The sequence below is a fragment of the Triticum dicoccoides genome, chromosome 5A (genome assembly GCF_002162155.2).
Source record: "Triticum dicoccoides isolate Atlit2015 ecotype Zavitan chromosome 5A, WEW_v2.0, whole genome shotgun sequence".
NCBI lineage: Eukaryota > Viridiplantae > Streptophyta > Magnoliopsida > Poales > Poaceae > Triticum > Triticum dicoccoides.
Window position 1 is genome coordinate 549,284,440 of NC_041388.1, and position 13,828 is coordinate 549,298,267.

General features: G+C 44.6%; 1 protein-coding gene and 1 pseudogene across 1 annotated transcript in view; one reads left to right on the top strand and one right to left on the bottom strand.

The window, feature by feature from the left end:
• The first annotated feature begins 1,171 nt into the window (after positions 1–1,171).
• LOC119297808 lies at positions 1,172–4,645 on the top strand (annotated as a pseudogene).
• Positions 4,646–10,646: 6,001 nt separating this feature from the next.
• LOC119302704 (probable 26S proteasome non-ATPase regulatory subunit 3) overlaps positions 10,647–13,828 on the bottom strand; it is a 3,634-nt gene continuing 452 nt past the window's right edge. Inside the window, exons 2-8 of the mRNA XM_037579745.1 lie at positions 13,565–13,755; positions 12,629–12,766; positions 12,422–12,558; positions 12,226–12,280; positions 12,027–12,137; positions 11,579–11,818; positions 10,647–11,498 (exon numbers count right to left, since the gene is read on the bottom strand). Of these exons, the coding sequence (XP_037435642.1) occupies positions 10,986–11,498; positions 11,579–11,818; positions 12,027–12,137; positions 12,226–12,280; positions 12,422–12,558; positions 12,629–12,766; positions 13,565–13,755 (1,385 nt within the window). The 3' untranslated portion in view covers positions 10,647–10,985. The remainder of the gene's footprint in view (positions 11,499–11,578; positions 11,819–12,026; positions 12,138–12,225; positions 12,281–12,421; positions 12,559–12,628; positions 12,767–13,564; positions 13,756–13,828) is intronic.

Consider the following 13,828-nt stretch of genomic DNA (forward strand, 5'->3'; position numbering starts at 1 on the left):
TGTCCCTCCTATGTCTTATGCTTTTTTTGACTTGCAAATCCTTTTTTTGCTGCAGCAAAGAGGTTGGCCATGGGGGGAAGGATGAACATAGACATACCAGCAGATGTAGGAGAAGGCAGGGCTAACAGGGAAGGAGGTGTGGGGCAAGAGTTTCCTGGTAGGTGTTGTTGGATTTTTGGGGTTGGGTGAAACTTCAGCTGTAGCCATGGAGTTCTGGATCCAGTGTCAATGGCGTTCTTTGGGGGAAACGAGGGGGGGGAGAAGGAGAAGCAGGGGAGAAGGATCCAGATATTTGTGTGGTTAGCGTAGGGTGGACGCTGCTTTGGGCAGCGGCGTCCAGGGTGCGTGGATGCGTTTTGATTCGGTCCTTGATTTGGTGGGGACCAAATCTTCTGGCATCTTTCTGTTACGAGAGGGGAGGGACAGCACTTTCCTTTTATACATGACAGCTGGCAAGGGGGGTTTCCTTTTACGGGTGTGTGCCCTGATTGACTACCTGGCCAACAGGTGCTACCGAGTCGCGTCCAATGAATAAACATGTAGGTTGAAAATTTTGTGGGTCATGCCGACAGTTTCCCTGTTTGAACCGTACTCCTACTGATTGTGTTAACCGTCAACTCATATATACATGCTAAAGTTTTCAAGAAAAAGTCCAACGCCGCACGACAATTGCACACATCGACATTAATGCTGTCCATGTCGAATACATACAAGTTCAACTTAGGCCCTAAATTTTCCAAGAAAACCGAGGAAAAAGTCCATCTCTACAGCTACAGGGCAAGCACGATCGATACAGTATTATTTCAACGGACTGGAAGCACGACCAATCTTAGACCAGTAAACCCGCTCCAAGTCTGATGTTTGTCAGCCTTGAAACATCTCGAGCTAGAAAACGCAGAAGATTTCGGTCCTATTGCGTATGGAAAGCATATAGCCGGCCGGCCGGCCGCACTATAGGAGCCAACTCGCTCGTCTCAGTCCAGCAAAACCAAAGCACGAAACGGCTGCTGCCTTCGGCTCCGCTCCGGACACCAGAGGTACGTACATGCGCTCTTCTTCTCTGTGCCTCTTGCTCCGAGACTTGTGGGAGTATTTTTGATCGGTTAACTAGTTTACGTGATGATCACTTGGGCGTATGCATGCAGTCATATCATCGTAGTACGCACGCGCCATGGCGGATCCCAAGGTGACCCCGCCGCCGCTGCTGCATCACCCGGTTCTCTCGCTTGCCCTGCTGCTGCTTCTCCTTCTCCTTGCTTCCACGCAAGCCGAGGGCCGCGCCACGCCCGCGACAGCAACAGCGGCAGGCCGCGGCACTTCGCTGAGATCCCAGGCCGCGGCGCTTCTCCGCTGGAAATCATCTGTCAAGTACTCCTCCAAGCACTCCTCGCTGGGAACCTGGAGAGACGACGGCGGCATGCACCCGTGCAACTGGACCGGCATCACCTGCGGCGACACTCGGTCACGCCGAGGAGCCACGGCCAAGGTCATCAGAGGAATCTCCCTTGGCGGGGCCGGCATTGCAGCCTTGCAGGGCGGCTGGACGCCTTGAGTTTCCAGTCGCTCCCTCACCTCGTCAACCTCGACCTCAGCGGCAACTATGGTCTCACCGGTGCCATCCCTCCAGGCATCGGCTCTCTTCCCATGCTCTCCACACTCAACTTCTCCGGTGACCAGCTATGGGGGTCCATACCCTCGTCGTTAAGCAACCTCCGGAGGCTCACGCTACTGGACCTCTCCAGCAACAATCTCACCGGCCAAATCCCTGCTGCTTTAGGTAATCTCTCAAGACTTGCCTTTCTTTATCTACCTGGGAATAGGCTGTCAGGTAACATCCCATGGCACCTTGGACGGCTTCGGAACATGAGAGAGATGGATTTGGGCTCCAACATCCTTTCTGGCCAAATACCTTCTGCCCTTGCAAACTTGACCAGCCTCAACTCTCTGGTCTTTTCTGACAACCGTTTGTCAGGACCCATACCTGAAGAGTTAGGACAAGTCCAGACTCTGCAAGAACTAGTATTCGAGAAAAACAACCTCAATGGCATACTTCCGCGCTCCTTTGGAAACCTCACAGAGCTCAGATACCTCACCGCATATCTGAACCAGCTCACTGGTCCGGTCCCTGTAGAGTTTGGGATGCTCTCCAACTTGATTGGGTTGGATTTGTCGGTGAACCGTTTAACCGGCTCAGCTCCCTCTGGTGTTGCCGGCAATCTTACTTCACTGACCTATTTTGCTCTTTGGGATAACCATATAACTGGATCAATCCCTCATGAGTTTGGAAATCTTGTGAATCTTGAAGCACTCCTACTCTCGGACAATTTCATTGTTGGATCAGTGCCGCCAAGTATTGGGAACATGTCTTCACTAAAACAAATAGCAATAAATAACAACAGTCTCTCTGGCGAGTTGCCGCCCGAGTTTGGAAATTTGGAAAATTTGGAATATCTTATATCCTACCAAAACAAATTGTCCGGATCAATTCATCAAAGTTTTGGGAAATTGAAGAGCATGATAGAAATGCGACTGTTCAATAATAAGTTCTCTGGTCCTTTGCCTCCTGGACTCTCCAACCTCACCAATTTGGTCGCCATTCAACTAGCTGACAACCAGCTGACCGGACACTTGCCAGACTTGTGCCACGGTAAGAAGCTTCAGGTTTTCCGACTCTTTCGCAACAATTTTGACGGGCCTGTCCCAAAAGGTTTGAGGGATTGTAGTTCACTAATATATTTCGGAATCAGCAAAAATCAGATCGAGGGAGACATATCTGAAGCATTTGGGGTGTATCCACATCTGAGTGACATTAATTTGTCTTCAAACAGATTTAAAGGCCGGCTCTCGCCAAACTGGGGCTCATGTAAAAACTTAACAGGTATTAATTTCGAAGACAACATGATAGAAGGTGGTATACCTTCTGAGTTGGGGGGGCTAAAAAATCTTAGAAGACTCATACTGAGTTTCAATAGGTTAACCAGTGAGATACCACCAGAAATCGGCAAGCTAACGAATCTGTACTGGATGGATTTAAGAAACAACAAACTATCTGGCCAGATCCCTAAGCAAATCGGCCAACTTAGTAATCTTGAGATTCTTCATTTCTCAAGCAACCATTTAAGTGGTAAAGTACCAGAAGAGATTGGAAATTGTCTGAAACTGTAGTCATTACATATGGAGAACAAGTGAACAACAGCCTTAATGGAAGTCTTCCTGGTAGTTTGGGCAATTTAGCTTCGCTGCAAAGAATGCTTGATCTTAGTATGAACAGTCTCAGCGGACCAATACCACCGGAACTCGGGAAACTAGAGGTATTGATGTTTGTAAACTTCTCACACAATCAATTCAGCGGTGCCATCCCTGTTTCGATTGCAAGCATGCAAAGCCTAACAATGTTTGATGTATCATACAACTTCCTAGAAGGGTCTATCCCGAAAGGGATTCGCAATGCATCAGCAGAATGGTTTCTCCACAACAAAGATCTTTGTGGAGACCTTATTGGCATCTCTCCTTGTAATTTACCCCTTGCGGATCATAGGAGAAAGCATCAAAAGATTATACTGTCAATCGGTCTTCCTATGTTTGCTGCTGCTATTTCAGTAGTAGTAGCATGTGTAATTGCCTTTTTTATTTGCCGCAAGAAAGTATCTCAAAGAACTGATGATGTGAACAAAAGGGATGTATTCTCTGTATGGAGCTTTGATGGCAAAATGGCATTTGAGGATATTATCAATGCAACTGACAATTTCGATGAGAAACATTGCATTGGAGAAGGATCCAGTGGTATTGTTTATAAGGCAGAACTTCCAGATGAACAAGTGGTTGCAGTAAAGAAACTCCCATGGAGGCGATGAGGAGGCACATGATGAAGAAAGATTCCAGCATGAGATTGAAATGTTAACAAAAATTCGCCAACGCAGCATCGTCAAGCTATATGGGTATTGCTCTCATCCACGGTACAGGTTCCTTGTATGCCAGTATATAGAGAAAGGAAATCTAGCTTCTATCTTAAGCAATGAAGAACTAGCAGTCCAATTCCATTGGCAGAGAAGGGTGGCTCTAATAAGAGATGTGGCTCAAGCCCTCACTTACCTCCACCATGATGTTCACCCACCCATAATTCATCGAGACATCACAAGCAGAAACATCTTACTAGATGCTGGCTACAAGGGGTTTGTCTCGGATTTCGGTATTGCAAGAATGTTGAAACCTGATTCATCAAACTGGAGTGCACTAGCAGGGACTTATGGGTACATAGCACCTGGTATGTTTATTCAACACAATGCTATCTAAATTCTGTTAGATTGAACACTCTGCACTAATGCATAATCCTAATTCTTATGTTCCTGTTTTGGACACAGAATGTTCCTACACTTCTCTAGTTACGGAGAAATGTGATGTATATAGCTTTGGCGTGGTGGTGCTCGAGGTGTTGATGGGCAAACATCCAGGAGACATACAAGCTTTTCATTCTTCACTCAATGACAAATTCCTCCTGGAAGAAATTTTGGATAAACGACTTCCACGACCCAAAACCGAGGCGAACAACGTGAAGTGGTGCATCTCTGTGGCATTTGATTGCCTAACCCCTTCACCCAAAGAAAGGCCAGCTATGCTAAAAGTTTATCAAGATCTTTCCATCTGAACTTACATGTTAAATTCTTGCGAGTAAAATGCAAGCGCGGTCCTAATTCTTTTCCAAAAGTGTCGATTGGGTCCTAATTCTTTCAAAATGCACATCTGGATCCTAATTCTTTCTAAGTTGTTCACCCGAGGTCCTAATTTCGTCTGACCGCCGCTGACCAGCTCGCGTGGCGCTTTGACCGCCGCCATGTCGACTCGAGGGCCCACGCGGGAGATTTCCCGCGGTTGGAGGTTGGGAATTTAAGCAGTTTGGCCCCTGGAGTTTATGCTTTCATCATTCCCCAGTCCCTAGGTCTTCTGCTTGCTCTCTTCCTCTCTCTGGCGCCGCGCCGTCGCCGCCATGTCCGCCGCCGCTAGCTCGTCTGCCGTGAAGCACCGCGGGAAGAAGGCTGCCCAAGCGCCTCCTCCACCTCCGGCATTAGCCCTTTTCTCGCCGCCCATATCATCGCCGGCCCAAGCGGGTATGCTGCCGTTGGTACCATGCCCTAGCTGCCGCATTCGATCTACAATTCGTCTTGTATCAAAATCAGAGGCAAATCCTGGCAGGATTTTCTACAAGTGCCCCAACCACCATGTAAGATCTTCTACAAGTGCCCAATCGATTTGATTTTTCTGTGTTTCTTTTTGGCTGAATTTTTTTTACTCAATTTCTGTCAGATTCCACCAAATACTTGCCAACATTATTATTGGGAAGATGGACCAGACAACTATTTAGATTTTTTGGTGAGAGGTGGATACATCAGCCCTGGATTGAGCAGTTTTGATTCAGCTGGTGTCATTGCAAGTGAAGAAACAGAGGTGCAAGTGAAGAAGCAGAGCACTGTTGAGACTGTGGTGTATGCAGAAGCAATGCAGAAGATGAATGAGCTCATTTTTCTCTGTAGGAGTATTCTCAGTGCACTTGTTGTACTGATTGTAGTAGTGGTGTGTGTAGGATTTAAGAAGTGATGTGGTAGTATGATGTATCTAGTGTTCAATGCTTGTTGGTGTATCCAGATGTTGATCATGTACTGTTGCAATGAAATTGAACTAAAATTTGGCAGCATTTTGGTTGTTTTTCTGTACTTTGGCAGCAATTTTTTTACTAGCATTGACAGCACAAATAAACGGTAATATACAAGGCCTTTCTTTTACTAGTAATTGAACTTAAAAGCAGTCTGAAAGACAGATAGATGGATTCAGCATTACAAGGTCTTCAAGTTGTGCAACAAAAGTAGGAAATAGCATTACATTTCCATGGTTTGTGTGAAACCCAAAGCCACATCTCAGCATGAGATTTCATTATAAACCATCTTGTTTCCTAAGCAAAAGAAAAATATCCTACACTGCTTCTTTCCATAACAGCTTTGTAGTCTTCACTTCTGAATTGTTGGGGCTTTGTTCTCCTTAGTTTTTTTCACTTTCTTCCTTCTCTTCAAACCTAGTGTAGCAGTAGTATGGATTCTTGGAGGTGGCAGGGCATCTCTGCAGTTTGCAACGAACTGGCTTTCTGGTAGAGGAGCTGGCACTGCTGTTTGAGATTGTTGAGTAGCTATAGCCTACAAACCAACCAAACATTTAGTTAGTAATGTAGGTGAATTTCTGGAAGAACATATGGCATTGCATTTATTAACATTGCATTTGAATAAAAAGCTCTCACTTGGTCCTGTAAAATCTCAATCATAGTAGATGAAGCAAGATCATAAGTCATAGAAGAAGATATCATATTGGATGTACTTTTGCCCACTTGTGGACATGCCTTTTTCTGCAAAAAAATCAGAAATGTTGTTGAGCATTGCAATTTCAGAAATCTGTCAACATTTGAGGGAAACATTTAAGGGAAATGCACCTTGCAACTGGGCCTTCTCTTGACTGGTAGTTTAGTTCTTTGTTGTGTTTCTGGAAGCACAACCTGAATTGGCACATGTTCTTGTATTGATGGCTCATCTTCAGTTGTTGGCACATGTTCTGTTGCTGCATGTTCAGTTGCTGCATGTTCTGTTGCTGCATGTTCTACTGATGCATGTTCTGTTGCTGGATCATGTTCTGCTGCTGCCTCTTCTGCTGCTGGCTCCTGTTCTGCTTCTGCCTTATGTGCTGCTCCAGGATCTTGTGTTGTTGTTGGTTGTCCTCTACCTAGTTCAGAGCACTTTCTTTTGTTGTGTCCTGGTTGATTGCACACACTGCAGTGCCCAATAATGCCATGTCTGCTCATCCTAGTTCCATTGTCCTCCTCTAGTGGGTTCTGCTTTCTCTTCTTTCCAGGCCTACCAACTTTCTTCTCATAGTTTGGTGGCAGCATTTGAGGCCCATTAGTTTTAGGCCACACTCTAGGATCACTACATGGCATTATGATCTTGCCATAAGCAGCTTTGAAAGCATCAATGCTGTAGCACTTGTTGACAACATCCTCTGGTTTAATTCTTTCATGTCTTAAACATGCAACTCCATGTCTACATGGAATTCCTGAGAGCCGCCATGCCCTACAAGAGCACTCCTCTTTCTGTATGTTCACATCATACTCCCCAACCATGCCCATAACATGAAATATGTGTTGTCCAGCTGGTAATGCAGTGCAGTTGTTGGACATGTTAATATTTTTATCCAGTTTCTTTCTAATTTTGGGACAAATTTGACCACACATCTCCTCAGATTCCAGATTCTTGCTATAAAACCTAGTCATTAATTGGTCCTTGATCTTCTTAAGACAAGTAACTATAGGCATTTCTCTGGCATCAAGTATATACCTATGAAATCACTACAGTTAGAACAAATGAAATGCTACAGTTCCAACAGTATGAAAGGATGCGGTATGACAATTTAAATGATACAGTACTACCACTTACTTGTTGAACACTTCACAACTGTTGTTCAGAAGCAAATCACACTTTGGGAGTTCATGGAAATAAGCCTTGCACCACTGCCTTGGGTCAATTGCATCCAAGTACTCATAGGCCCCCTGGTCCAGCTCTTTCATCTCTTGCATGTACTTCTTCCAGTCTGCCTCATGTGTAGCTCTTGCAATTTGCCACAATTTATTCTTCATTACATCACCTTTCCAGTTCTTTGCAAAGTTTTGATGCAAATGCCTCACACAAAATCTATGTTGTGCATGAGGAAATATTGCATTGACAGCATTAATCAACCCCTACATACATTGCAGAATAAACAAATGAAATGCTACAGTATGATAAAATGAAATGCTACAGTATGATAATATGAAATGCTATAGTATGATAATATGAAATGCTACAGTATGATAATATGAAATGCTACAGTGTGATAATATGAAATGTTATTACTACCTTCTACCTATCACTCATCAATGTCCATGGTGTTGTGTTTTGTATGTTCAGATCCTCCTTCAATGTGTTCAAGAACCACTTCCATGTGACAGTATCTTCCACTTCTACTATGGCAATTGCAATGGGAAAGATACAATCGTTAGGATCAACTCCAACAGCAGTCAGCATCACTCCACCATACGTGTTCTTAATGTGACACCCATCAATGCATATAATGGGCCTACAAGCTAGCAGAAAACCCCTTTTGCATGCATCTAAGGCCATGTAGCAGTTCTCAAACTTTCCATTGTTTGCATTCACAAACATGGTACTGCCAGGGTTTGATCTTCTGATTTTAGCTGCAAAGTCCCACAGTAAATTATACTGCTCAAGTTCATCTCCATGAATTTTCTTTAGTGCAATCCTCTTTGCTCTAGCTAGCTTACTTCTACTAGGTTGCATGTTGTAGTCCAACTGAACAAGTCTGCCAAAGTTCTGCAGTGTCATCTTCTCATCTGCTCTAAATGTTTCCACATACTTGCCAGCCAAATATCTTGCTGTAAATTGCTTGAGTGCCCACTCTCTTTCACATGTATGCTCACCCACATACTTCTTCACAACCCATGCTTTGGTCCTGCTGTCAGGTGCAGCAAATAAGAACCAGGGACAATCTCCAACACAACATGCCCTTATCCTCTGTTTATCATTCTTTATGTAATGAATTTGCACTCTCTGCTTCACAATGTACTCTTGAATTGCTGCTCTTAGTTCAATGACAAACAAGAACACCATGCCTATGTGAAAACTGACTTCTTTCATGTTCTCAGGCCTCCACCTTTTCAGCTTCACTTTCTTTTTCATTTTTTTCCTTCCTTGTGCATCTACTACTTCCACTTCCTCTGCTGAATCACTATCTTCAAGCTCTAAATCTTGTAGCTCCTGCAGTTCATCTGTATCATAATCACTGTCCTGCTCCCATTCTGATTTCTTCTTTTTCTTCTTCTCAAATTTTTCATCAACCCATTCTTCATACAGATCATCATCATCTTTGTCTACTTCATTGTCAGAGTCAACCCAGTCTGAATCCCATTCACTGTCATCACTGTCACTGTCATTTTCATTGGGGATTTCTTCTTCTACCACAATTTTCCTCCTGCTTCTTCTAAGCTCATGTCCAACATTTTGTCCCACTGGCGGAACACTGCTACTCCCTTCATTGCTGCTGCCTGCATTAAATTGGTTCAGTCTGCCTTTATGAGCTTTCACCTTAAACCTGGGACTTCCTCTTATTCCACTGCTAAACCCAGGAGATTTAGGGCTTAGTACAGGAGGTAGCTCAGGTGTACCACTAACATGAATATCATCAATTACATTGTCAAAGGCCGTGTCTTTGTGATCAACAAACAACTGAAAGTACTGGAATTTTGGAACAACTGCTGTCATATGCAAAGTGTCAGTGTCACAGTCCACAATCCGCAGTCCATCGCCTAAATTCTTTCCAGGCAGTAACCAGTAAATAACATGCTTAGATTGGTCACTATATCCCAGTTGCTGCATAAAATCAGTGAGCCAGAGAGGAGACCATGTATCTACTTCGCAACCATCGAACAGAGCAACTTTCCCATCGACATACGTCTTCGATCGGCCAAATCCGCAGAAAAATCCAGCATAGTTGATTTCTACGGTAAAAACCTCCTCTTGTGGTCCTAGGTATCGAGGGATTCAGTCAAATACTACCATCGATTCGAGCTAAATAGGTATCCGCAGAAAAAGAGGATCAAGGGTTAGGGTTACTGGCACCACACTGACCGTATCGTGGAGGAGGATCTCCGGGTCGCCGATGCACAGGCGCCATCCTAGCGGCGCCGCCGTGGGACAAGCGCCTGCCTCTTCTCACCGGACCACCGCCGTCGATCTCCCCTGTTTCGCCAGAGCAGAGAGAGGTGGGGAAGAGGAGAGGAAAAGGACTACGGCTACGGAGAGATTAGGGTTGGGGGGCTCTTTTGAAAAAACGCACGGCTGGTCGTTATCCCGCGTGGGCCCTCGAGTCGACGTGGCGGCGGTCAAAGCGCCACACGAGCTGGTCAGCGGCGGTCAGACGAAATTAGGACCTCGGGTGAACAACTTAGAAAGAATTAGGATCCAGATGTGTATTTTGAAAGAATTAGGACCCAATCGACACTTCTAGAAAAGAATTAGGACCGCGCTTGCATTTTACTCAATTCTTGCAGATGTATCATCTTAGGCTTGTTTCGTCAGAACAAAACTTAAGCTGCCTTAGCTGTCCAAAGCCTGCTACACAAATAATTAATGCTATTTCTGCTAGAATATAATCTTGCACTGTATAATTGTATTCTGGTTATATGCAAGACAGATAAAAAATGAATGCCAAGTGAACCAGTTAAGTACTGCTTTACTGTTGAACACTAATAGATTTCACTCAGGCCTGGCATGTGCCAAACATGAATACTTCATTGTCCGCCTAAGTGAAATACAGAGATGTCACTTAAACAGGGTAGAACCCTAAAAAGATTGTGCTTACAACCTCAACTTCTCTTCTAATTCTTCTCGTCATTCAACAGTACTGCTAAGTGCAAAGTGCAGCACCTTACTGCAACTTCGCAAGATGACCGAGTTAAAAGGTACAATTCTCTAATGTTAATAGTGGCAACAAAGTTTCAGCCACCCGAAAACATTAGCAGAGTGATTATGAAAACAGGCAACACCACAGGCATATGATGAATCACGTACATCGAAAATGAAGCAACACATGGAACTAGTCCTCAATCAGCTTCCCACAAAGCAAACACAGGATGCAGTGCAAAACAGTTTCCGACAAGCTCTCTCAGTTCCTCGATTACAGTATCTCATGGAAAAATAAGGCACTTCCTACCAATTTGTAGTGATATAAGAATTTGCAGTGAAAAATAAGGTGCTTCCTACGAACATAAAAAACCGCACCGAGTAATCATTCAGATTGTCCCTGCAAGGATATTGGACTGCGGCCCCTGAAATTGACAGAGTAGTACCAGCTTCTTCGTAAAGAACAGGCAGCACCTGAAAGCATGGAGAGGGAATCTAGAAGTCATCATCGTCCTCCTCGGCCATGTGTTTTGCAAGTTCTTCCTCCTGCTGGAGTCTCTCACGCCTCTTCTCTGCACTCTCCTTTTCCTTGTGAGAATTCGGGGGGAACCTCAGAGCCTTGACTGCCTCGTTGTGCATGTTCAGGCAGAACGCAATCCTGGAGTTGAACGCAGCCTGTGGCTCGTTTGTTGAGTACACGTCGCCAGTCTCTTTCGACACCACCCAACCATTGGCATGATCGATGGTGGCATCAATTGCCCCATCTCTGATGGCCTTGGCTACAATGCTCTCAGCATCAGCAACAGCAGTCTTAGTATCTAGCCTCAGTTTCTTGGCAATGTCAGCAAGGGAGATACGTGAGTAGGAAATGCTAATGTTGCGCAGTCCAGTCCGGATGACGTTGTGGCGCAGCCTCACAATCAAATTGGATGTCCTGTCGGCACTGAAAATGCTCCCAAATTTCTCTGCAACAGCTCTAAACACTTCTAAGTCCCCAACTCGAACAGCCTGGAGATCATACATGAAAAAAAATTAAGAATGTATCATGCAGCAGTAACATGTATATTTTCCAAAGAAGGTGAACTTACATTTGTAAGCTCAAAATATGGTGTCAAAGCCGCCTTCATTCCTTTCTGCATGAAAACAGTTCTCTCTGGTATCTCCCCTAAAAGTAGCCTTACTAGTATAGCCCATTTGTTGCATTGGATGCGGAATCCACGAGCTGCAGTGGGTGCTTTCCGTGCTGCTTGCAAGAGGCTCTCTTTAGCATCAGTGTATTCGAGCTGAATTGTTCTAATTTTTCCCAAGTAGAACAGATAGCGGCAGAACTGTGAGAAAAATAGGGAGATTAGTTCTTGTCTACAACATACCTTCACATGATCAAATGAAAGAATGACAATTTCGTAGGGTGTTCGTCATTAAATCGATAACCAGCCTTAGTACAAAGAATAAAGACATATTGCATTTCTACTTCAACTGCAACAACTCAGCATAAAAACAGGAGAGCAAATAAAATACTTGATGAATTATGATTACCTGCTGATTGGAATGTGCTTCAAAACGCGGTGCCTTTGACCTAAGTTTTTCTGCCTGATCATATAGGTTGTAGTGCAGGTAATTGCGAAGAAGCAGGTTAAGAAGAGTTTCCTGCCATCGAAACCAGAAGTCAACCCCATAATTTGACAGCATTCAAGCTGTATGTCTAAAAAATTGAAAACTAGGGTCTCAGAACAACCTGCCCAAGCTCATCATGGTGAAGAGTTGCCATCCTGTGCAACCCAAGGAGAGTTCTGCAAAGAGATAATTGTATGAGAAGAAAATGAAAGCAGGACCGAACAGAAAAAAGCGCTTACTAGTTACTCAGGGACGCACTGGAAGGTCTGTATAGATACCGTGTAGTGAGAATAACAATTCATGATATAATAACTCACCCACGAATTTCAGCAAGGCTGTTGGTGAGTTCATGGACATACGAGTAATACGAATACAGCCTAGAAGCCAAAACATCAACAGTCCTCCTGTTGAGATTCTTCAAACGAGCAATGCTAGAGTTTGCACATGCTTTAGCCTGAAGAGAACATCAAATTGGTATGTCTCATCACTAATGATGACAAAGTGGAGGAAACTCTCGGACATACCTCATCATATTTCTTGTGATCAATAAGGAAAATCAACACAAGCAGGTAGCAGTATATTTCAATCTCTGGGAGTCCATGCTTGATTGAAACTTGAGCAGCTGGAGCTGCAGCGTCAACATCCATCTCACTTCCATCTTCCTAAAGGAGGTAACACCATATGAACATAAAACACCTCTGAGCAAGAGAACACTTCAGTTTGAAAATTTTGATGTGTACAGAATTAATCCGAAGCAAGTTCTAACCCCCTACGCACCAAGCATGAGATTATCAATTACTACCTCCGATCCATAGTAAGTGTCGCAGTTTTCAACTAAGGTTGAACTAACCTCAGTTCAAAGCTGCGACACTTATTTTGGATCAGAGGGAGTGACAGTTAAGCATCAGAACAGAAGGAACCTGGTTTGACATGAACTTCAGTAGTGAAACTCAATTGCAAAATATGCAATTGCTCAAGGCTTGTACTGCATCACCACACAGTAACAGTTGCTTTGCAGCAATGATTTAGATTATGAGTTCTAATTTATTTCTAACAAGCCAAGCAATCCAGAACGATCTCATGCCAGACATAATACGAGATACCCAAGACTGTGTCAATTACCAATTAATCGTCAGAACAGAAGGAACCTGATTCGTCGTGAACTTCAACAGTGAAACTGAATTGGAAAATCTAAAGGCTCGCGTTGCATCACCATACAGTAGCCGGCTAACAGTTACTCTACTACAATGGCCTAGATTATGAGTTCCCATTTACTTCTAAAAGGCCAATCAATCCAGAACGATCTACCATGTCAATCGGCAGCCAAGACACATGTAACACATGTAGAATAACAAACATAGTATCAGACGCTCATGTCCTTGACGGTGTCATCAGATTCAGGCATAATTGCATGTTTATTCCAAATCACGAGAGCTCTGAAGTTGCAGGCAGAAAGATACCTTGGGGAGGAGAGGGGAGAGGCGGGTGAAGGCCTCGGAGGAAGCGGGCAGCGCGAAGGCGAGGAAGGCCGCGACGTCGGGGGCGGCGAGGCGGCGGCGCAGGGCGACGGTGAGGCGGACGGCGCGGGAGATCCGGCGGACCTCCTTGGTCAGCGACCCCGCCTCGACCACGGACGCGATCTCCTTCAGATCTGCAGGCACGGCGAGGCAAACACACGTGAGCTACCGCCCGCTGAGCGCCTACGGCGCCGGAAGCTGTGCTAG